Source organism: Trichosurus vulpecula, chromosome 2 (assembly GCF_011100635.1).
Source record: "Trichosurus vulpecula isolate mTriVul1 chromosome 2, mTriVul1.pri, whole genome shotgun sequence".
NCBI classification, from domain to species: Eukaryota; Metazoa; Chordata; class Mammalia; order Diprotodontia; family Phalangeridae; genus Trichosurus; species Trichosurus vulpecula.
In genome coordinates this window covers 120,736,960-120,759,879 of record NC_050574.1, presented here as the reverse complement: position 1 = coordinate 120,759,879, position 22,920 = coordinate 120,736,960, and the positions used below count along the sequence as shown (strand labels likewise).

Below are 22,920 nucleotides of genomic sequence, written 5' to 3'. Positions count from 1 at the left end.
AGTATCATAGATTTAGTGCTGGAAGAAACCTTATCTAATCTAATCACTTTATAGGTTGAGAAAAGTGAAGCCCAGAGAAGTAATTGATTTGCCCAAGGTCACACAGATAGTAAATTACAGAAGCATATCCTTTGATTGTAAATCTAATGGACTTTCCACTAGGTTAAGTACTAATAGAATCATATTCTACAATTCATTTTAATTGAGCAGCTTGAAAGCATTTATTAAGCACCTACTACATACATTCAAAGCCCTGAGATAGTTGCTGGGAATACAAAGACGAAAACAAAATAGCGCTTGCCCTCGAGGAGTTTATATCCTACTAGCTCTTGCATTTTGTATTCTGTCATGCAGGATCCCAAAAGGAGAACTTTTGGGCAATCCTGTGAGGAAGATTTTCTTTTTATCAGCTAGAAGTCTGGCACTCTGCAGTGTCTATATATCCTATTTCTGCCCTTTGGAGCCAAGCAAAAGAAGTCAAATCTCTCTTCTACTTAACTGTTCATAAAATAATTAAAGATAGTGAGCATCACACCCCACCCCACCTTCTTCTGTTTATCAGGTTAAACATCTCATCTGTTGTCTTTTGGCCAAAATGTACTGAATGGTAAATCTTGGAAATTTTTTTCAATTAAATAGGAAAATAAAATAGGGTTAAAAGACTGTTGAGAAGCTATGCAAAAACATTCCATGGTTCCTGAACACATCAGAGAACCAAGAGGGAAGCACAGTATGGTTTCCAAGCGGCCAAAATAGATTTCACAAATTCCTTGCACTAAAAGCTCATACATTTTACTCATAGGAGAGTCCCTAATGCTCCCAAAATCAGTTCATTCTTAATTTTAGACAAAATCCTACTTGGTGATTTGGTTAAAAAGCTCATGGGAAACAAGCTAGCTTGAGTTTTGAAAGGCAGGTCAGAAACAACATATTCAAAGGAGGGAAATGGACTGTGAGAATCTAAATGATTGAGAGCAGGGAGAATTGACAGTTAATGATGAAGAAGGAAACAGAAAAATTCTAAGTACGCTCAGGAACCTTGAGGCCGGCAGTGTGGTAACAAAGCCTTCTGTACCTCAGGAGGCCCTGTGGACAACCATGTATTATAATACAATCATGAGCAAGGAAGGCATTGTGTATGGTACACTGAAAAGAACATGGAATTTGGAGTCAGGAACCTGGGCTCCACTTCTGTTACTGCCACATACTACATTTATCAAGTCCCCTCACATCTTTGTATGTCATTGTTTTCATCTGTAAAATGAGGGGCTTAGATTGGGTGGTGGAACATGAAGCAGTGAGAAGAGCATTGAATGTAGGATCCTGACACCACATTTGAATTTTAGCTGTCACTACCTGTGTGACCTTGGACAAGTGGCCTTACTTCTCTGGGCTTCAGTTTCCTCATCCCTGAAGTGTTTAGATAACTTCTAAGGCCTTTCTACTTCTGAATTTGTGATTCTGTGACAACTTAGTGCCCTTCTAGCTGTAAAACTATGATCCTATATATTATCAAGGGTGTTGCTAAGTAACCTGTTAAAGAAGGCAAAGGAATGTATAACTTTCAGGTCAAGAGATCTTAACAGGAGTCTACATTTTTTTTTTTTACTATTTTGATAATTACATTTCAGTATAATTGGTTTCCTTTGTATTTTATTTTATGTATTTAAAACTATTATTCTAAGAAGGAGCCCCTAGGTTTTACCAGACTGCCAAAGCAATCCATGACACACTCAAAAAAAGATTAAGAACCTTTTAGATAGTTTTAGATAGATTTTTACCCCAAATGAATAAACTTTAGAGGATATGATGCTTAAGGGGACAGGATCTCAGTTGGCTGGAAAACTGAGGTATATAGCATAACTCATTCTCTAAAGGTTTGTGGATAGCTGAGGTTTTCCTGTATTTGGATTCATATTGCTATATATCCCACTGCTCAGTAAAAATGGGGAGAATAGGTTTGGTGTTTTTTGTGTGTTTTTTTTAAGGTCAATCACATATTCATATGTCACAGAAGAAAGAATTCTTAGTTCTCTATGAATTCTCCAATTATTAAAAAAGGAAAGAAAAATAGGCTAATGTCCCTGCACTTCACCTTCCTGGTGCCTTGCTGAAAATAGATGAGTATATTAGCACACAAGAAAGATAGAAAGGTCTATTTTTTCTGTGTCTGTGAAGGGTGTGGGGTATTCCAATTTGGCAACAAATTAGGGACACATTCTCCATGTTCTCGTCCCATTTGCATCACTCAGTTTAAACCAGGGCCCAGGCCAAGCCTAGTGGATTGTATTAGGCCAATTTAGTCAATCAGTCTATAAATATTTATTTGTACATACTATGTGCCCACATATATGCTAGAAAGCAGGAAAAGACAGTCTCTGTCCTCTAGGAGCTCACAGTCTAATGGGGAAGGCAATAGTTGTTGCAAACAAATATGTAAAAACAAGCCATATACAGGAGAAATAAGAAATAATTAAGAGAAGGAAGGCTGTAGAGTTGGGAATGACTCCATGTAGAAGATGAGATTTTTAGTTGAGACTTAAAGGAAGCCGGGAAGTGGAGATAAATACAGAGAGTATTCCCAGCATTAGGTACAGCCAGAGAAAATGTCTGGAACTAATGGTTCATGTCTTGTTCATGGAACAGCCAGCAGGCCAGTGTCACTGGATTGAAGAGTATGGGCTTTGAGTGCAAACAGAAGATTTTATATTTCATGCTAGAAGCGATAGGGAAACACTGTAGTTTATTGAATAAAGAAGTGTCATTAAAAAAAATCTCAACAAATACAATAGCATATGTATAGCACTTTGCAAATTTTAAAGTGTTACAAACCCTTGTTATGATGATTATGATTATCACCTGCCTTTTTTTCCAGCCACAAGGGAGGTAGACAGAGAAGGAAAGCAGGCTTCCTCAGGGCCCTGTGCCATCCACCAGTCTCACAGCTACAAGGTGCTGGGAAGGCCTCTATGCCCTGAATAGAAGGAAAGGTCCAGACCAGTGCTGAGGAAGGCAGAAAACAAAGAAGATGAGCTGAGATGAGAAAACAAAATTACAGGACTCTCCCAGGTTTTAGTTCTCCTATAATATCAGACTTTTGGACAGCACTGCTGGGACAGAATTTATATTGTTTTAAAGATTCAGTACAGTTGTTTCAGGGTTGGTTCCACTTCTCCTATTGGCTTTACACTGAAGACTTTGAACATAAAGAGTGTCTTTAATACTTGAATAATTAAAATGGTGTCAGTGCTTCCTCCCCAATACACTCTATAACCCTTTATTAGACAATCTTCACAGGTTTCTTTCTTTTTTAAGTTTTTATCAATAGTTTCTGTTTCTTACATCACCATACTGTGTCACATATCCCTTCCTCTTGCACTCCCATAGAACTGTCCCATGTGACAAATAGTATTTTTAGAGAGGAAGAAAAAGTCAGCACAACTGACCAATACACTAACGAAGTCCAAAAACATGTGCAATGTGCAATAATTTGTGAACTTCCCACCTACACAGAGGGGCAGGTTTTGGAGGTGTCTTCTCATAACTCTGCATTTGAGTCCCACTTCATCTTTATAATTTTGTTATATTTACTTTTGATTTTTTGGTGTGTCATTGTTCTTTACGTTTACATTGTTGGAGATGCTGTGTATACTGTTTTCTTTGCTCTGATTATTTCACTCTGCATCAGTTCATGTACATTTTTCCATACTTTTCTGTATTCATCACACACATCGTTTCTCATAGCATAGTAATATTCCATTACATTCGTGTACTTCAGTTTGTTTAGCCATTCCCCAATGGAAAGGCATGTACTTTGTTTCCAATTCTTAGCTATCACAAAAAATACTGCTATAAATACTTTGGAGTATATGGTGACTTTTTTCTTATCAATGACTTTCTTGGAGTATAGGCCCAGTAATGGAGTCTCTAGTTCAGTAACTTTATTTACATAATTCCAAATTGCGTTTCAAAATGGTTGTACCACAGGTCCATCAACAACGTATTTAGTGTGCCTTTCTATCTACAACCCTTCCCACATTGACTCTTGTCATTTTTGTTATTTTTACCCGTTGGAAGGGTGAAGTGAAAAACCTCAGGGTTGTTTTGATTTGCACTTATCCTGTTATTAGTGATTTGGAGCATATCTTTATGTGGTTATGAATATAGTTATTTTTTGAGTTCATGGAAATGACTTTTAGTTGTGCGTATTTACGTGTGTGTGTGTGTGTGTGTGTGTGTGTGTGTGTGTTTTCTTGATACCAAACCCTTATCAGAGAAATCTGATAACAAAGGTTTTGTTTTGTTTTTTTTACCCTTTGGCCACTTCCCTTCTTATCCTAGATGGATTAATGTTGTCTCTGCAGAAGCTTTTCAATTTTAACTTCCCTCTTCTGTTGTAAACACAGTATTATGTTTCTTCAGTTACTTTACTTTAGTCTTTTTTTTATGGTGGCCCTGTTCCCACTGGCTCTCTTTCCCCCACCCCTGATCCCCTCTACTCTTTTCCTACCCCTTTATCTTTAGGATTTTTTTTATTAGTTCCTTTTTCTCTCCTTTTCTCTGGTTATATATTTCTTTTCCCTCTTATTTCCTCTCCGTTATAAAAGATTCCTGCTTCTCTTCCCCTTCAGCTAATCCTCTTCCTTAATTTTAATTACATTTTTGTACCCCTTTCCAAAAAAGATTTCTCTGATTCTCCTCATTATCCATCATCTCTTTCTGTTTACCCTAGACCCTTGTTCTCTGATTCACAACCCCTGTAATTTGTCTGATCGCTCTCTTTTCTCCATATTCTTCCTGCAACCAAAGCTTCCAAGGTAGCCATTTTAGGCTCTCCCCTCCGGGCACTTTCTGCCACTACCTTATAGGACTTGCCTCTATGGATTCCCCCTTTCCAATGTGCTTCATTTCCAGATTAATGCCAGTTATTGTGGATATCAGAGAGGACTCTGCCCCATGGAAGGGCCCCTACCCAGTGAGGTTCCTGATTTATACAGGCTACCTGTACTGATCTGTACTCTCTTTTAGTGACCTTTTTTCTACATTTGCCTGCAAATCTCCTGTGTTTGTGTTCTCCCGTTAGTCTAGGTGCCAGTTGCGCCCAGGGGTTCTAATTCCCCCTCTCTTAGGACAAGTAGACTTTTCATCCCCCACCCGTAAGCTCTTCTCTTAAAGGTGACCAGAGTTCACCTTTACTTCATTGCTAACTCTTGACTTGACCCCAGTATAGCACTCATTATCCTCTATCCCTCTGCTCCCCTCAGGAAAGCAGCATCTTCCCATGTTGTAATGTCTCACAAAAACAAAACAAAATTTAAAAAAGTTCACATGTAGACAGAATGTCCATAATGTCCCATCTCCCTCTTCTCTGTTACCTCTATTAGATTTCCACTTTCACCCCCATTTTCTTATGTATATTTAGAAAAAAATCTCTTACTGATGTCTGTTATCACTCTGGTGCTATGGCTGGTCTTGCCTGCTGCATTTTATTCACTCGTCCTACATTTCTGTTGTTTGGAGTGTTCCAGAAACAAATAATTTCTTGAGTTCTAGTTTTCTTATTTTCACTGGGCAATTCACAGTTCACTAGCCTAGGTCTCTTCCCCACCTGACTTGGGTGATCGGAACCAGCCCCAACAGCATGCTCTTTCCCTCAGGTTTGGTAGGAGGCTGCATGCCTGTGCATATGTGTGTGCAAGAGCACATGTGCGCGTGCACACACACACTGCATGTTGTGTCTTATCCTGGGGCCCTGTCCTACTCCCTCTGTTCCTCAGTTCTCTAGCCTGAGTTCAGAGCTTTGCAGCACTGGTGCTTTTAGGTTAAAGCCCCCTTTTTGTTCCTGAAGCACTATGGCCAAGCTGACTTTCCAGACCCAAGCAAACTTTCACGGCCTGGAGCTGTAGTCTTCAGTAGCACTGGAAAGAAGGAGTAGGGACCAGGGTACAGAAGTAGATTTTGATGTGATCCTGTGTATTGTCCATGAGTCTGCTAGTGTGGCCTCACTGCCAATCAAATGAGAGGTGGGGGAAGGGTGCTGAGTCAGCTCAGAGTCGAGAAGCTTCAGTTCCTAGGTTTTGGTTTAGTGTTTTTATTCTTTAACCTCCTTTTGGATTCTGGGTGCCATAGACTATGAAAACAGCTGTAGTTGCTTTATCTTTGGCACATAATTCCTGCTTTAGAGAGCTTTGAGAGGTCATAGGCCTCAGAAAAGGTCTAGTCAGCCATCTTGTTGCTCACATGACCCAGAGGTTCTCCTGTAAGTTTCTTTTGTTAAAAATCACTTATCTCCTAGTAGCTGGTGGTTTACTGATACACTTCTCTACACTTATTAATTAAGCTGGTCTTTGACAACAGTTAGGGAAGCCATCCTTAAAACTTTGCTAGCTTGGTACATGATCTCCCAGACCTCACACTCCTCTGGCATATCTTTTAAGAACTCAGGAGGCAAATAAAAAAGATACAAGTAAAATTTTTCAGAAGTTTAAACTGCCTCAAAATTGAGCAAGGAGAGAATATAGCTTCTTGAGTGAGTTGTTCAGGAAAGGATAACAGACTGAATGTAATTATGATCAAGAATTATAAATATATGATAATTATAAATATAAAATAATAAATATGATCCTGGGGAAGGAGAGCAAAAAACGTACAAAACCTCTATCAAATAGTTGTCATGACATTTACTCAAAAGGTACTGGGTAGTGAGCTCCTTGACCACAGGAATACCTAACCTAAACATCTCTCCCCATCACCCAACGCAGGGGCTTTTCACATAGTAAGTGCTTAATGTTTGTATGTTACTATATTATGTTACAGTCAGTTCCTAGAGTTTGTACAAGTCCAGAAGAATTTCTTGCATTGGTATTTTACTACAGCTCCATCTCTTAAAATCATTGGAATGTTCATTCTGGAGAAAAGCCTTAGAGACTATATCATCCCGGAATTTCTCCATAATTTTTGCATGAAGAGATCTGCTTTGTATTTCTCTTAAGTGAAAAGATCTGTGAAAGGAAAATAACATAGGGTGTTAATTTCCTTCTCTGCAAAATGAGGACTTTGGCCTAAATCATCTCCAAAAGTCCCTTCCAGCTCTGACAGTCTATGATTCTGCGCATACACATACTTATGATAATAGCTAAACTGTGATAAGTACCATAAGTGTAGTTGGAGTTCAGAGAAGGGAAAGATTTTTGAAAGAGTTGGCAATTTGAACTGGGTCTTGAAAGAATGGATAGGATTTTGGCAAATGGAGATTGGAGGGGAGAATGGGGAATGGCAACCCAGGGGGAGGAAATAAGAAAAGGCACAGAGGCAGGAGCTGTTTTACTGGATTATAGTGTGTATGAAGCAGGGTAGTAGAAGATGGTGAGGCTGGAAAGGGGTATTGGGAAAAACTCATGGCAGGCCATGAATGCTGTAAAGAGAAGGTAGCATTAAGAGCACATTGCAGTCAGTTAGCAAGCGTTCATGAAGTGCTTACTTTGTGCTCAGCACTGGGGATACAAATACTAGCAAAAAGATAATCCCTGCCTTCAAGTAATTTACAGGCTTATTACAGAAGATAACACATTAAAACACATTAGAGATAAAGAAAAGATACTCAGGCTGGGGCATTGGTGGCTAAGTCCAGATAATGAAGGGTGGCTGATTGAGGGTTCTTCTCCAAAATGGAGATGCTAGGAAGAACTCACCTATTTGACTTATGGGCATATTCACAGAGCTTTGTGACAGAGATAACTGTTATCCATAAAGATAACTGAGGCAGTACAATATCCTAATGTTTCCTGAATTATCACTGAAAGATTTAATTAAGTTCTATGTCATTTTTGTATTCATGTTTCTTAAATTATATTCCCCTTTTAAAATTGGCAATATTTTGAAGTATATATGGAACTACCACCACCTTTTTCTGAGCTTCCCCTACCACACTGGATCACAGAAGGTTAATTATCACTGTATTACCTTGCTTGTTTTATAACTTTTGTCCTTTGAAGACTTAAAACTGAAAGTAGTGGATGGAAGTTGTAAAATTTAGGCTTTATGTAAGGAGAACTTTGCTAACAGCTAGACCTTTCTAGAAATGGAATGGGTTTTCTCATGAGCCTCACTAGAGGACTTTAAACAAAGGGTAAACAATCACTTAGCTAATAAATTGTAGAAGAAAATTTTATTCAGGTATGGATTGGACTACTAGATGTCTGCCTAGGTCCCTTCTAGCTCTGACATTCTGTGATTCTGTGTTCAGGTTGTATTAGAAATGACCTTGAAAATTTCTTCTCTAGATGTTCTACTTGCTGTAGAATAGCTAGAACTTTGGACCTGGTTTTTTGGGCCTCCCACTCTTTGACAACCTCCCATTGCACTGGACCCACCTTCTTTATGGAAACTTCATGCTTTATGCCAATAAAAACATTTTTAGCTCACAGGTCATACAAAAAACAGGGAGTTGGGCTGAATTTAGCCTTCAGGCCATAATTTGCTCTATGTTCTACATAAAGAGTTTTTAACATTTTTTATGTCTTGGACCCTTTTGTCAATTTATTAAAGCCTCCTCATAATCCAGTTTTTAAATGCATAAATTAAAATATATCAGATTACAAAGGAAACCAATTATATTGAAATACAGTTATCAAAATATTCAAAAACAAATTCATGGACCCCAAGTTAAGAATCCCTAATCTAGATGCACTCCCTCATTTTACAAAGGAAAAAAGCCAAAGGGCTTAGAAAAAATGAAGTGACTTGTGTAAAACCAGCTAATGAGCAAAGGAACTAGGATTCAAACCCATCTTCTGATCTAGTCTAGGGTTCTTTCTGATGTACCACACTACCAGGAAATTTAGATTTGACAACTTGGTCATCAGTGAAAGTGAGAATACTCAGGTGATCCTGTGGTAGATGAGGGCAGGTAGAGCACATAGGGCTGGAAAGTTGATACTTCCTAATTATACATTTCACTGAATTCTATCTTTTTAATGAGGACCAGAAAATTTCTTGTACCCTTTCCACAAAAAAAGAGCTTGTTTTCTGAAACTTAGACTAGCTAACACCACCCTTCCCCTTCTAATCTTTTCCCTCATCCACAGTCCAACTTAGTTTCCACTTCTCTCTGAAGCCTTCACTGACCACTTCAACCCATAGCGATCTACTCTGTCTTCCTCTAACTCTGTAACAGTCCATCCAGCTCATTTGCCAATCCTGTATTTACTTTGTGTCCCAACCCAACAGTATGGGGAATCAGAGGAGATTTTCACAAAATTAATCAAAAGTATTTATTAAGTGCCTAGTATAGGTCAGGCACCGTGGTAGATCCTGGGAATACAAAGACAATGATGACAACTCATTTCTCACCCTCCCCATCATCCCCCCAAGAAAGCTCTGCTCTGTCAGTGTTACAGGCCACCTAGAAGAGGAATTTGATGAGCAGTTCAGGAAACAGATCACAACCCTAGCACAGAGGTTTAGTATAGTTAGGGCTAGAACATAAGTTCATAGCACTAGGTTTGCTACTATGAGAGGAGAAACAAGAGCAAGCAGTCAATGTTTATTGAATGATTAGCCATCTAACATTAAGAGCACGTCTGCTCAGGCTTACCTGGAGACTGATTAACCATTTAGCAAATATATGTAGCATCTTGGATACTCCGAAGAAAAAGAAGGCATAGTATTTTTTTTTCTTTTTCATGATTTTTTTTGTACATAGTATTTTATTTTTTCTAATTACATACAGTTTTCAACATTCATTTTATAAGATTTTGAATTTCAAATTTTTCTCCTTCCCTTCTTCCTCCCCAAGATGGCAAGCAGTCCAATATAGGTTATACATGTGCAATCACAGAAACATATTCCACATTAGTCATGTCGTAAAAGAAGAAACAGAATAAAAGGGAAAAGCCACCAAAAAAGTGAAAATAATGTGCTTCAGTTTATATTCAGACTTCATAGTTCTTTCTTTAGATGTGGATAGCATTTTCTATCATGAGTCTTTTGGAATTGTCTTGGATCATTGTATTACAGAGAAGAGTCAGTCTTAGTTGATCATCACACAGTGTTACTGTTATTGCGTACAATGTTCTCCTGGTTCTGCTTCACTCAGTATCAATTCATGTAAGTCCAGGTTTTTCTGAAATCCACCTGCTCATCCTTTCTTTTAGCACAGTAGTATTCCATTAAATTCATATACCACAACTTGTTCAGCCATTCCCCTGTTGATGGACATTCCCTCAATTTCCAATTCTTTGCCACCACAAAAAGAACTGCTATGGTAGGCAGCTAGGTGGTGTAGTGAGTAGAGCACTGGCCCTGGAGTCAGGAGGACCTAAGTTCAAATCCGGCCTCAGACTCTTGATGCACTTACTAGCTGTGTGACCTTGGGCAAGTCACTTAACCCCAATTGCCCTGACTTCCCCTCTAAAAAAAAAAAAAAACATTTAAAAAAAAAAAAAGAACTGCTATGAATATTTTTGTACATGTGGATCCTTTTCCCTTTTTTATGATCTCTTTAGGATACAGACCTAGTAGTGGTATTGCTAGATCAAAGGCTATGCACAGTTTGATTGCCCTTTGTGCACAGTTCCAAATTGCTCTCCTGAATGGTTGAAAATCATTTCACAACTCCATCACCAATACATTGGTATCCCAATTTTCCCACATCTTTTTCAACATTTATCATTTTCCCTTTCTGTCATGTTAGCCATTCTCATAGGTGTGAGGCGATTTACTTCAGAGTTGTTTTAATTTGCATTTCTCTAATCAATTGTGATTTAGAGCATTTTTTCATGACTATAAATAACTAATTTCTTCATCTGAAAACTTCCTGTTCGTACCCTTTGACCATTTATCAATTAGAGACTGGCTTGTATTTTTATAAATTTGACTCAGTTCTCTATATATTTGAGAAATAAGGACTTTATCAAAAACACTTGCTATAAAAATTGTCTCCCATCTTTCTACTTTCCTTCTAATTTGGTTGTGTTGGTTTTTAATTTAATATAATCAAAATTATCCATTTTGCATTTCATAATGTTCTCTATCTCTTGTTTTGGTTGGTCATAAATTCTTCCCTTCTCCATTGATCTGACAGGCAAACCATTCCTTGCTCTCCTAAATACCTTATGGTATTACTCTTTATGTCTTGGTACACGGTGTGAGATGTTGTTCTATGCCTAGTTTCTGCCATTCTATTTTCCAGTTTTCCCAGCAGTTTTTGTCCAATAGTGAGTTCTTATCACAGAAGCTGGAGTCTTTGGGTTTATCAAACAATAGATTACTGTAGTCATTGGTTACTGTGTCTTGTGTAGCTAACCTATTCCATTGATCCATCACTCTGTTTCTTAGCCAGTACTAAGTAGTTTTGATGATTGCTGCTTTATAATACAGTTTTAGATCTAGTACAGCTAGGCAACCTTCCCTTGCATTTCTTTTCCTTAATTCCCTTTGGTATTCTGGACCTTTTGTTCTTCCAGATGAATTCTGTTATGATTTTTTCTAGCTCTATAAAATAATTTTTGGTAGTTTGTTTGGTATGGCACTGAATAAGTAAATTCATTTAGGTAGAATTGGCATTTTTATTATATTATCTTGGCCTACCCATGAGCAGCTGATTTTTTTTCCAGTTATTTAGATCTGACTTTATTTGTGTGAAAAGTGTTTTGTAATTGTGTTCACATAATTCCTGGGTTTGTTTTGGCAGGTAGACTTCCAAGTATTTTATATTGTCTACAGTCACTTTAAATGGAATTTCTCTTTCTATCTCTTGCTGCTGGGTTTTGTTAGTAACATATAGAAATGCCAATGATTTATATGGGCTTGTTTTATTGAATGCTCCATTCTGAGGAACGATTCCGTTCCAACATTCTTTCTGAAGTTCTTCCAGGCTCTAACATTCTTTGTACTGAGACTCCTTTATTTGACTTAGAATTTCAGGGCTTGAATCATCTAGTCCAAGGGTTCTTGACCTGGACCTTTTCTCAGAATAATACCTTTAAAAGCATGAAATAAAATACATAAGATCACAAAGGATACCAATTATATTGAAATGCAGTTCTCAAAGTATGCAGGATCAAAGTATTGAACTCAAAGTATTCAGGATCCCCCAGAAATTTGGTTAAAGGAATCTCTAACCATACTCTCTCTCGTGTCCTCTTCCTCCTTCTATACCTGCTCCCCTTCCCCTCTTTAGAACTTGAGTATTTATCCTTTCTGCTTCATGACCCCTCTGTCGGTCAACCAGGTGAAGCTCATTGAAATCCTATTTGTTTGCCTGCATTTCATGAATTAAAGAAACGCTTAGTTTCCGTGAGAGATTATTGAAATAAAAGTACTTTTTTTTTTTCCCATCCAAGTTCACAGCCTCAGACACTTGAGGCTTAATAGCTGTATGACCCTGGACAAGTCACTTAACCCCAGTCACCTTGCAAAAATGAATAAATAAATAATGTAGTTTTAGATCTGTTACAGCTAACCCATCTTCCTTTGCATTTTTTTCATTAATTCCCTTGATATTCTTGACCTTTTGTTCTTCCAGATGAATTTTGTTATTTTTCTAGCTCCATAAAATAATTTTTGGTAGTTTGATTGGTATGGCACTGAATAAGTAAATTAATTTAGGTAGAATTGTCCTTTGTATTATATTAGCCCAACCTACCCATGAGCAATTGATATTTTTCCAGTTATTTAGATCTAACTTTATTTGGCTGAAAAGTGTTTTGTAATTGTATTCATATAGTTACTGGGTTTATTTTGTCAAGTAGAAGTGGCAAATATTTTGTATTGTCTACAGTTATTTAAATGGAATTTCTCTATCTCTTGCTGTTGAACTTTGTTGGTAATATATAGAAATGCTGATGATTTATATGGGTTTATTTTATATCCTGTGATTTCACTAAAGTTGTTAATTATTCCAAGAAGTTTCTTCGTTGTTTCTCTAGGATTCTGTTAAGTAAACCATCATGTCCTCTGCAAAGAATGATAGTTTTGTCTCCTCGTTGCCTATTCTAATTCCCTCAATTTCTTTTTCTTTTCTTATTGCCAAAGCTAAAATTTCTAGTACAATATAGAATAATAGTGGTGACAATGGACATCCTTGTTTACCTCTGATCTTATTGGAAAGGCCTTTAGTGTATCCCCATTACAGATAATGCTTGAGGATGGTTTTAGATAGATGCTACTTATCATTTTAAGGAAAGCTCCATTTCTTCCTATGCTCTCTAGTGGTTTTTAATAGGAATGAGTGCTATATTTTTTCAAAAGTTTTTCTGCATCTATTGAGATAATCATATGGTTTTTGTTGTTATTGATATGGCCAATTATGCTGGTGGCTTTCTTAATATTGAAACTGGTTTAAATCCCACCTGGTCATAGTGTAATATCCTGGTGATAAATTGTTGTAATCTCTTTGCTAATATTTTATTTAAAATTTTTGCCTCAATATTCATTAGGGAGATTGGTCTATAATTTTCTTTCTCTGTTTTGGCTCTTCCTGGTTTAGGTATCAACACCACATTTGTGTCATAAAAGGAATTTTGTAGGACTTCTTGCTTATTTTTCCAAATAGTTTATATGCTATTAGAATTGTTCTTTAAATGTTTGGTAGAGTTCACTTATAAATCCATCAGGCCCTGGAGTTTTTTTTTCATAGGGAATTCATTGATGGCTTGTTCAATTTCTTTTTCTAAAATGGGGTTATTTAAATATTTTATTTTATCTTCTGTTAATCTGGGCAATTTATATTTCTATATATATTCATCCATTTCACTTACATTGTCAGATTTATTGACAGACAGTTGGGCAAAATGGCTCCTTATTATTGCTTTAATTTGCTCTTTATTGGGGTAAATTCACCCTTTTCATTTTTAATATTGGTAATTTGGTTTCCTTTATTTTTTTAAATCAAATTAACCAAAGGCTTATTTATTTTACTGTTTTTTTTTCATAAAACCAGCTCTTAGTTATATTTATTAGTTCAATAGTTTTTTTTTTTAGTTTCAATTTTATTGATCTCTCCTTTAAGTTTCAGAATTTCTAATTTGGTGTTTAACTAGGGATTTTTAATTTGTTCTTTTGTAGCTTTTTTAATTCCATGCCCAATTCATTGATCTGCTCTTCCTCTGTTTTGCTCATGTAAGCATTTAGAGACATAAAATTTCCCCTAAGTACTGCTTTGGTGGCATCACATAAATTTTGGTATGGTGTCTCATTATTGTCATACTCTTTGATGAAATTATTGATTGTGTCTATGATTTGTTGTTTGACCCACTCATTCTTTAGGATTAGATTATTTAGTTTCCAATTAATTTTTAGTCCATCTTTCCATGGCCCTTTATTACATGTAATTTTTATTGCATCATGATCTATAAACGCTTGCACTTAATATTTTAGCTTTTCTGCATTTGATTGTGAGGTTTTTATGGCCTAATATATGGTCACTTTTTGTTTAGGGACCATGTAGTGCTGAAAAAAAGGTATTTGCCTTTCTGTCCCCATTCAGTTTTCCCCAGAGGTCTCTCATTAGATACTTTTCAAAAATTCTGTTCACCTCTTAAACTTCTTTTTTGTTTATTTTGTGGTTAGATTTATCTGGTTCTGAGAGGGGGAGGTTGAGGTTCCTCCATTAGTATAGTTTTGCTCTCTATTTGTTCCTATAACTCACTTAACTTCTCTAAGAATTTGGATACTATACCACTTGGTGCAAATATGTTTAGTATTGATATTACTTCACTTTCTGTGGTACCTTTTAGCAAGATATCGTTTTCATCTAATTTCAATTCATATTCCCCTTTGAGGCTTCACACTTAGGCATTTTGACATTGTTGTCCTCTTCTGAGTTTGTATTTTGATCTTTCCCGTCACCATAGTAGCTTTCTATGGTCAAGGCTCTTTCTTTGTTTTTTTGCTCATTTTTTAAAGCTGAGCTCCGCTCCTGGAGCACAGGGGGTACTGTCCCAAGCTTCTTGCACTGGGGGCCAAGGGTCTGGTCACTGACTTTATTCTCTGGGGCCTCTAGGGCTAGTAGCTTTCCCACTGCAGTAGGGTGGTCTGGCCCAGTCACGTGTGTTGTGCCCTGGGTTCTGAGGCTAACAGTTTGCCTGCCACACTGATACTGTAGACCTCACAGCTGGCCTGCTGAGCCTGGGCCATGGGGCCTAGGTTGCTGATCTGTGCTGTGGCTAAGAGCTTCCCACTGGCTTGCCTGGACAGCATCTGCACTGGGCTGTGCTCCCCTTTTACCCAAGTGACACAGACCTTTCCTGAAATCCTTCTAAGTTATCTTGGGCCGGAAAATTGTTTTACTCTTTTTGTGGATTCTTTTGCTCCAGAATTCTCTTAGAGGCTTGATTTAACATTTTTTTTCCGAGAGAAACTGAGGAGCACTCAGGCAACTTCCTGGCTTTTCTCTGCCATCTTGGCAGGCATGATATTTCTACTGTAGAACATTCATTAACCATTTAACATTTAATATACAACAAAGTTAGGATAATGCCTCGCAATAGTTTTGAATACATCCTGTCATTTGAGTCTCGTAGGAGGAATCCTGCAAGATGAGCAGGACAAAGGAGAATCACCCCTTTTTTTGCACAGTAGGAGTATATTGGTGAAGATGTGCTATACGAAATAGGGCTAGGGAGAGAGCCTGTACTCAGATCACAGGAAGCCTTCATTCCAGCATCAGTCATTTCTTTTTTTTTTTTTTTTTTGTCCCATAAGCAGCAGGGACCCCTTGAGCAGGACACTGATGTGGCCTGGAACCCAAGCAGAGTATTCTGATAGGACTCGATCGTACATGTAGTGCCTTCCATTTGTTAGACCAGACCTGCCATTTCAGTTGTAGGAAGTTCAGGACGAGGAGTTTCCCAGTTCAGATGGGCATGACTCTGTGACCTGATAGGCTGAAACACAAGTACATGGCTAATGAGAAGTGAAGGCACTTGTCAGACTTACACGACCAGGATATGTCAGATCAGCAAGCAATTATTTGGCATCTACTGTGTGCCAGGTATTGTGCTAAGCAGTAGGAATAAAACAGGCAAAAACAGTCCCTGCCTTCAAGGAACCCACGGTCTAATGTGGGAGACAACATGCAAACAACTATGTACAAATAAAATATAGACAGGCTAAATTAAAGATAATCCTAGCAGAAGTGCACTTGCATTCAGAGGGATCTGCACAGGCTTCTTTGCACAAGATGGGATTTTAGCTAGGACTTAAGGGAAACCAGGAAGGCAAGGAGGGAGAGAATGCCAGACTGGAGAAAATGCTCAGAGTTAGCCAGGCATGGTGACACACACCTGTAAGCTTTGCTGCTGGGCAGCTGAGACTGGCAGATCTCAAGCTGCAGATCTTGAGCTCATCTGGGGGTCACACCAAGATCAGCATCAATGTACTGAGGTTGGAAACAGAGCAGGGCCAAGCTCCTGTGCATGTGAAGCTAGGTCCAAGTGTGGTCCCAGCACATCCAGCCTGGATGAGGTAGGGAAAACCAGATGAGAGAAAGAATGGAAGGGTGGGGAAGGAAGGAAGGACAGGGAGGGAGAGAGGAAGGAAGGAAGGAAGGAAGGAAGGAAGGAAGGAAGGAAGGAAGGAAGGAAGGAAGGAAGGAAGGAAGGAAGGAAGGAAGGAAGGAAGGAAGGAAGGAAGGAAGGAAGGAAGGAAGGAAGGAAGGAAGGAAGGAAGGAAGGAAGGAAGGAAAAAAGAAAAAAGAAAATCAATGCATGGAGTTAGGAGATAGTGTGTCATGTTCAAGGAACAGCAAGGAGGTCAATATCACTGGATCATGGAGGGGAGTAAGTAGTACAAAGACTGGACAGGTAGGGATAGGCAAGTCAGGTTATAACAGGCTTTAAAAGCCTGAGAATTTTATATTTCATCATGGAATATGTGATGGGGAGCTACAAGGTTTTATTGGATGGGGGGGTGACAGGGTCAGACAAGTGCTTCAGACCTAGATCTTCCCCCCTACAAGCCCAACTTGTCTATCCACTACACTGTGCTGCCTTGCACATAGTAGGTGCTTAATAATTTATTTTTTAGTTGAAAGGGAGAGATTGAGTCAGAAAGTGCCTAGCATAGTACCTGGAACATAGTAGGCACTATGTAAATACTAAACATGCATGTAACTATGTACAAACACACATATATAAAAATATTAAATATTAGCCATTAAGTCCATTTAGAAGGGAATCACAGTGTTTCAGGTTCAAGTCTCAATTTTATTTACTGTCTGGCCTTTGGCAGTACCCTTCCCCTCCCCAGACCTCAGTCTCCTCCTCTGTAATATAGTTGGACAGGATGTTCTTCAAGCTTGCTTCTAGCTCTAAACACTATAATCCTGTGAATCCATCCTCTCCCTGCCCACCCACCCCCACCTCAGCTCACTACCTGAATGATATACTGAGAGCATAAGTCCACTGGAAGGCAGTCCAGGTTCATGGACCATGACCCTCCCCACCCCTTTCTCCCCACCAAGAGTTCCCAGCTGCCCATGGTGTGGCTTCTATTTCACTCTGGAGTAATCGATCACAGCTGTGGTAATTCAAGCATGCCTATTGTAAGCTCGGGTGGCAAATGAAAGGCTTGGCTTGTCAGGACCAAATGCATTGTCTGTGGGTGGTGTTAATATTCTATTTTGGTTTGATTAACTAGCTTCGCTGGAAAATTATTTAGAGGGGGAAGAACACTGTCAGCAGGAGACAGAAAGCAAGCAGTCCCACAACTGGCCAAAAAAAAAAAAAAAGAAAGAAAGAAAAGAAAAAAAGCTTGGCACACAGAGTAAAGTTTTGACAACCTATCACCTGGAGAACCCCCAAATTAAGGGCAGCAGATTTGGCTTGATTTTCCTGTGAGTGCTAAAAGCTGTAATTTATAGGTCTGCCTGTCTGGTCCTAGGTGAGCTCTGATAATTACCCTCAGTTACAAATGCACACACACCACTAGCACTCATAAGCTATGGGAGAGGAATTTAGAGTTCCCATCATGTAGGGCGATACCTGGGAGATCATCATAGGCTCCCGGTTGGAAATTACCTCCGAGGTCCCCTCATCTGAAACCCTATTTATCATACCACAGGGGCAATAATATTTGTACCACCTACCTACCTCACAGACCTAAGGAAATTGCTTTGTAAACTTGAGATACAGAAATGTAAGTTATTACTATTAAATGAGAAGTAATGTATTGTTTTTCTTTGTCTTCCAGTGACAGACATCACACCTCCAGTGCCATTCCAGTTCCAAAGAGACAAAGTTCCATATTTGGGGGTGCAGATGTTGGCTTCTCTACTGGGGTCCCATCACCAGACAAAGGTCACCGTAAACGGGCCAGTTCAGAAAATGAGAGACTCCAGTATAAAACTCCTCCTCCCAGTTACAACTCAGCATTAGCCCAACCTGTGGCCACCATTAAGACTGTTGGAGATTCCGAGAAAAAAATGGCATCTTTGTCCTCTTCCTTAGATACCTCCTTGGACTTCTCCAAAGAAAATAAGAAAAAAGAAGATGATTTTGATGATAATTTAAACAGGGGCCACGTGAATGTGAACAGTAGCCAGGAGTCACAGGAGCTGCTCCTTGGGCATCCTGGTGCAGTCAATGGAACCCTCCTTCCCGGGGAGCACAATAGCACGGCCTGCGGTGAGCAACTGGAGGAGCCCCCTGCCACCACCAGAGGGGCTGAGCTCCATTGTGCTGTGGAACAGGCTGAAGAGATCATTGGCACAGAGGCGATGGGCTTGAGCTCAGGGGACCAGATAGAAGCATTTAACTGCATCCCAGTGGACAGGGCCGTGGCTGTGGAGTGTGATGAGCAAGTGCTGGGGGAGTTTGAGGAGTTCTCCCGACGTATCTATGCACTGAATGAAAACGTGTCCAGCTTCCGCCGGCCACGCAAGAGCTCGGACAAGTGAGTGTGGGTAGGGAGAAGTCATTGACTGGACCAGAACAGAGTTGATTGATCACAAATGAAGATGAAGTTGCACTTATCCTTTGTATTAATTATGGAGCAAAATAAAACAGATTGAGTCTATTCCTCTAATGTTGGCAAGTGGACTTGGGGAAGTGAGCCAGGACATGGGGTCAGGGGTATGAATGGGCCAGGTAGACTTACACTCTGTTTCCATATATTTGCTTTTCAGACCTTACAGTTGGTTCTAGGTCAGTAGTAATTCTTTAGCTTGAAAAAGCTTCTATCTAGTTCAGGCCATGTTATAGGTATATCTGCTTCTGTTACATACAATTTTGTTTTATCCTTGGATGGAAGATGATAATATATAAATCATAAAATGAATGAATATATCTTTTATTGTTTGTCACTGTTTATCACAAGTAACATTCTCACTGTGGTTCAGAAACTGAATATCTAGGACCAGGTTTGCCCTGCTCCCTGAAAGGTCCTTGGCCCTTTATCTGGTTGAGAATTAAGCATGGTGAGTTTCTCAAACACAGGTGCACCATCCAACAACTTATCTCCCTGGGCTTATCTCCCCAGTGTCCAGTTTTCAGGTGTCCAGTTGTCTCAGTAAAAAACTTAAGTATGTCATATTCCTCTGTGCTGTCTTAACAAACGGCCACATCCTTTCTCCATTTTAATACTGGCCTCTTTAGACATGGCTCTCAACAATTTGATTTTTTTTTAATAACAGTTGGATTTTCTAGAATACTGCTTAACAGAGGATTCCAAGTACCCTACAGATTTCATGATGCAATCCCATTCTTGGGCCATAGCTCTAATACTTATAGAGTTGAATGCTGGGAGACCAAAAGCCAGGCATGCTTTTAAGAAATTCACACACCAGGCCAACCCCCTAGATTTGAACTCCATGTTAACTTATTGAATTTATAGTCAGAAGGAAAAACAAACCCCCTGCCAAGTGCTGTATACAATTAAATCAATGTGGCTTGCCCAGCCCTATGAATCTGAACATTGGGAATAGCTGGATCGTGTCAAGAGATGAGGAAAAATACTGTGGATGTGAATATAAAGACACAGTTCTCTCCATTTAATCACTCACCATTCTTAGAGCTCAGATTCCATCCCTGCTGCTGCCTGTGCTGTATCCTCAGGAATGTAGCTCCAGGGTTACAAGCTTTTTAAAGAGGCTGTAGTCCTCTCACTATATATGTTACCCAAACAAACAACAATAGAGTTTTCTCCCCCAGAAGCTGATTCTTCTTTCCAGGTCTGAATTTCCTCTTCAGACCTGTATTACCTACCATATGGTACATCCCCCTAATACCAGGCCAAAGGAAGCTGTGAATATGTATGATATAATGTTTTTCCTTAACTCTATCAGAGTTCTTAGGCCACATAGGATAGCACATATAGTATGCACTGCTTAGTAGCTGCATTTTTCCCACATAACATCTTAGGCATTAACAGGTCCTGAAATCCTCTTCATATTTTGTCTGGGCTCCCCTGAGCTCCCTTTGGATTTATAGATACATTAGACTAGAATATCTCACCACCAATCATTATTTTCCATGTATCTTATCTCTCTCACACACACACACATACGCACAGCTGTCTTGCAGTATTAGGCAGAGCAGATGCACAGAAATTTTAAAAGACTCCTAGGAAAAAGCTTTAACTTCATTTGAACAAATCTCATGTATTCCAGATCAGCTGCTCTTTCCCCTCTGGGCCTAGGGCAGAAGCCCCCTTCATTGTCCCCTGCAGGGTTTTGTCAGAGGACACTACATCTTTGTTTATTCTCAAGAGGAGATAGTGAAGGAAGAAGCTGGATTCACTTGGCAGCCTCTAGAGAAGGAGTCACAACAGTCCTCCACCTGAGGAGACAGCAACCAAAATCCAGGACCATCATCTCAGAAGAGAAAATAAAATGCACACATGGCATCTACTTCCTAAATCTGGCAGTAAGTCTTTGAAGTCAGTGCCAAACCCAAAGAGCAGCTGCATGCTGTGTGATCCTCCAGTCGGGCCCCTGGCACCACCAAGTCGTTGGTCCCAATGATGAGAACAGGACACAGAGAACATGCATTGGTGGGCATTAATCTCAGGTTCCACTCAACCAAATGAAGCCCGAGTCTCTGTCTTCCCCTCTGTGGTCATCCTTGTTGTAACTCTTTGATGTTTAATCTGCTGACTTTGACCTGCACAATATGAAGCCCTCATGTTCAGGAGTGCCAGTTCATGGTGGAACTGACCCCGATGGTCACATTTGCTTGGTTCATACCTTTTCCAATATTGTACACCTTACAGAACATAGCTTGAGTTTCTTCGCAGTGTCAATTACATTTTCCCTATAACTAGAGTATTTCAGTGTCTCAGTGAACAGATTTGAATTCAGTTTTCATTGCTGTAAACTTAATTTTTCCAGTGCTTTAAATGGCCAGGGCCCAAACACTGATGAGTTCCCAGCTTTTACAGTTTTTCTTTTCAAATTTGTCTTGTAAAAAATACCAAAAAATGTAGATGGCTTGGGCAGAGGGGGAGGAGGGATAGAGGAGGTAATGTGGGAATTCGGGCGGAAACTATCACGTCACTGTCCATTTTGAAGCTGTCAAGAACCTCACTAAATTTCCATGAAGATTAGAACAGCTTGCGAATGTTTTCAAATCAGTACTTGGTGGTACCCTGCTCCTCCCCCAACCCTTGAAATTCTGGAGGCATTTTTTTTAAGAATATTAGTTTTGGAAAGACTGTATCCAGCTATATTTTTATAGCAATCCTAACAATGTCTATTTATCCTGACCTAACCAATTATTTAAATAATTTTCAAAATCACCACCAATAATAAATGGCATGTAGGAAACTTATCTGCTGGTAATTGGGAGAAAATTCAGCATCTGTATTTATAAAATAAATTTGATTAGTATTTATTTTTAGAGTGAAGTGTGTTATTTACCTCCCTCTTCCTCTTTTTGAGTCCTGTCTTCATTGTTTTAAGTGTCTTATCAAAGCTCAGCTGTTGGAGAATGTGTTCTTACTTAACAGTGGGGCAATAGCTGGCTTACAGCTTGTTTTAATTATGTTACTTTGCATTTTAAGTTTTCAATACCTTTGAGACAATCAGTCATCTTTATTTCCATGATCTGAGAATCATGGACTTGAGGATCTGTAAAGGGATCTTAGGGTCATCAGTGTAATCTCCCACCCAGTGCATCCCTTCCAGGCTTCTTCTCATTACTTAATCAAGATAGCCTCTCTATTTTTTTAAAATAATTTTTTATTAATATCTTTTATTTTTTATATCATTAGTTTTCCCAATTAGCCCTCGCATATAACAGGTAATATTTTTAAAGGCAAATAACAACAATAATAACATAGAGGAAAAAGACAGCACAAATGATCCATACATTGAAAAAGTCCAAACACACGTGCAGTGCACAACACCTGTGAACTTCTCACCGCCAGGAAGGGGTGGATTGGGGGGAGGGGGGGCGCTGTCTTCTCTTTTCTTTCTAGTCCTGCTTGATTGTGTAATTTTGCCACATTTACTTTTGATATTTTTATATATGTTTTTTTCCATTTCCATTGTTATTATGTATGTTGTTTCCTGCATCAGTTCACATAGATCTTTCCATGCTTCTCTGTATTCATCATAGTCATCACTTCTTATAGCACAGTAATATTCTGTTACATTTATGTACTACGGTTTGTTAAGCCATTCCCCAATCAATAGGTGTCCACTTTGTTTCCAATCTTTAGCTGTTACAAAGTGTTGCTATGTATGTTTTGATGTATGTGGGGATTTTCTTCTTCTCAATGACTTTCTTGCAGTGTAAGCCGAGTAATTGGATCTCTGAGTCAAAGGATATGGACATTTTGGTCACTATTTACATAATTCCAAATTTCTTTCCAAATTGGTTGTAGCAGTTCACAGCTCTACCAATAATGGTGCTGTTGTCATTCTTGAAGAGGACCAAAATGACATCACTACGTTGGGAGTCAAGGTACAATATGTCCACC

General features: G+C 39.0%; 1 protein-coding gene across 1 annotated transcript in view; it reads left to right on the top strand.

Moving 5' to 3' along the window:
* The window catches only part of UVRAG (UV radiation resistance associated), a 416,256-nt gene extending 394,426 nt beyond the window's left edge, over window positions 1–21,830 (top strand). Inside the window, exon 15 of the mRNA XM_036745375.1 lies at window positions 18,193–21,830. Within this exon, the coding sequence (XP_036601270.1) occupies window positions 18,193–18,898 (706 nt within the window). The 3' untranslated portion in view covers window positions 18,899–21,830. The remainder of the gene's footprint in view (window positions 1–18,192) is intronic.
* The last annotated feature ends 1,090 nt before the right edge of the window (window positions 21,831–22,920 follow it).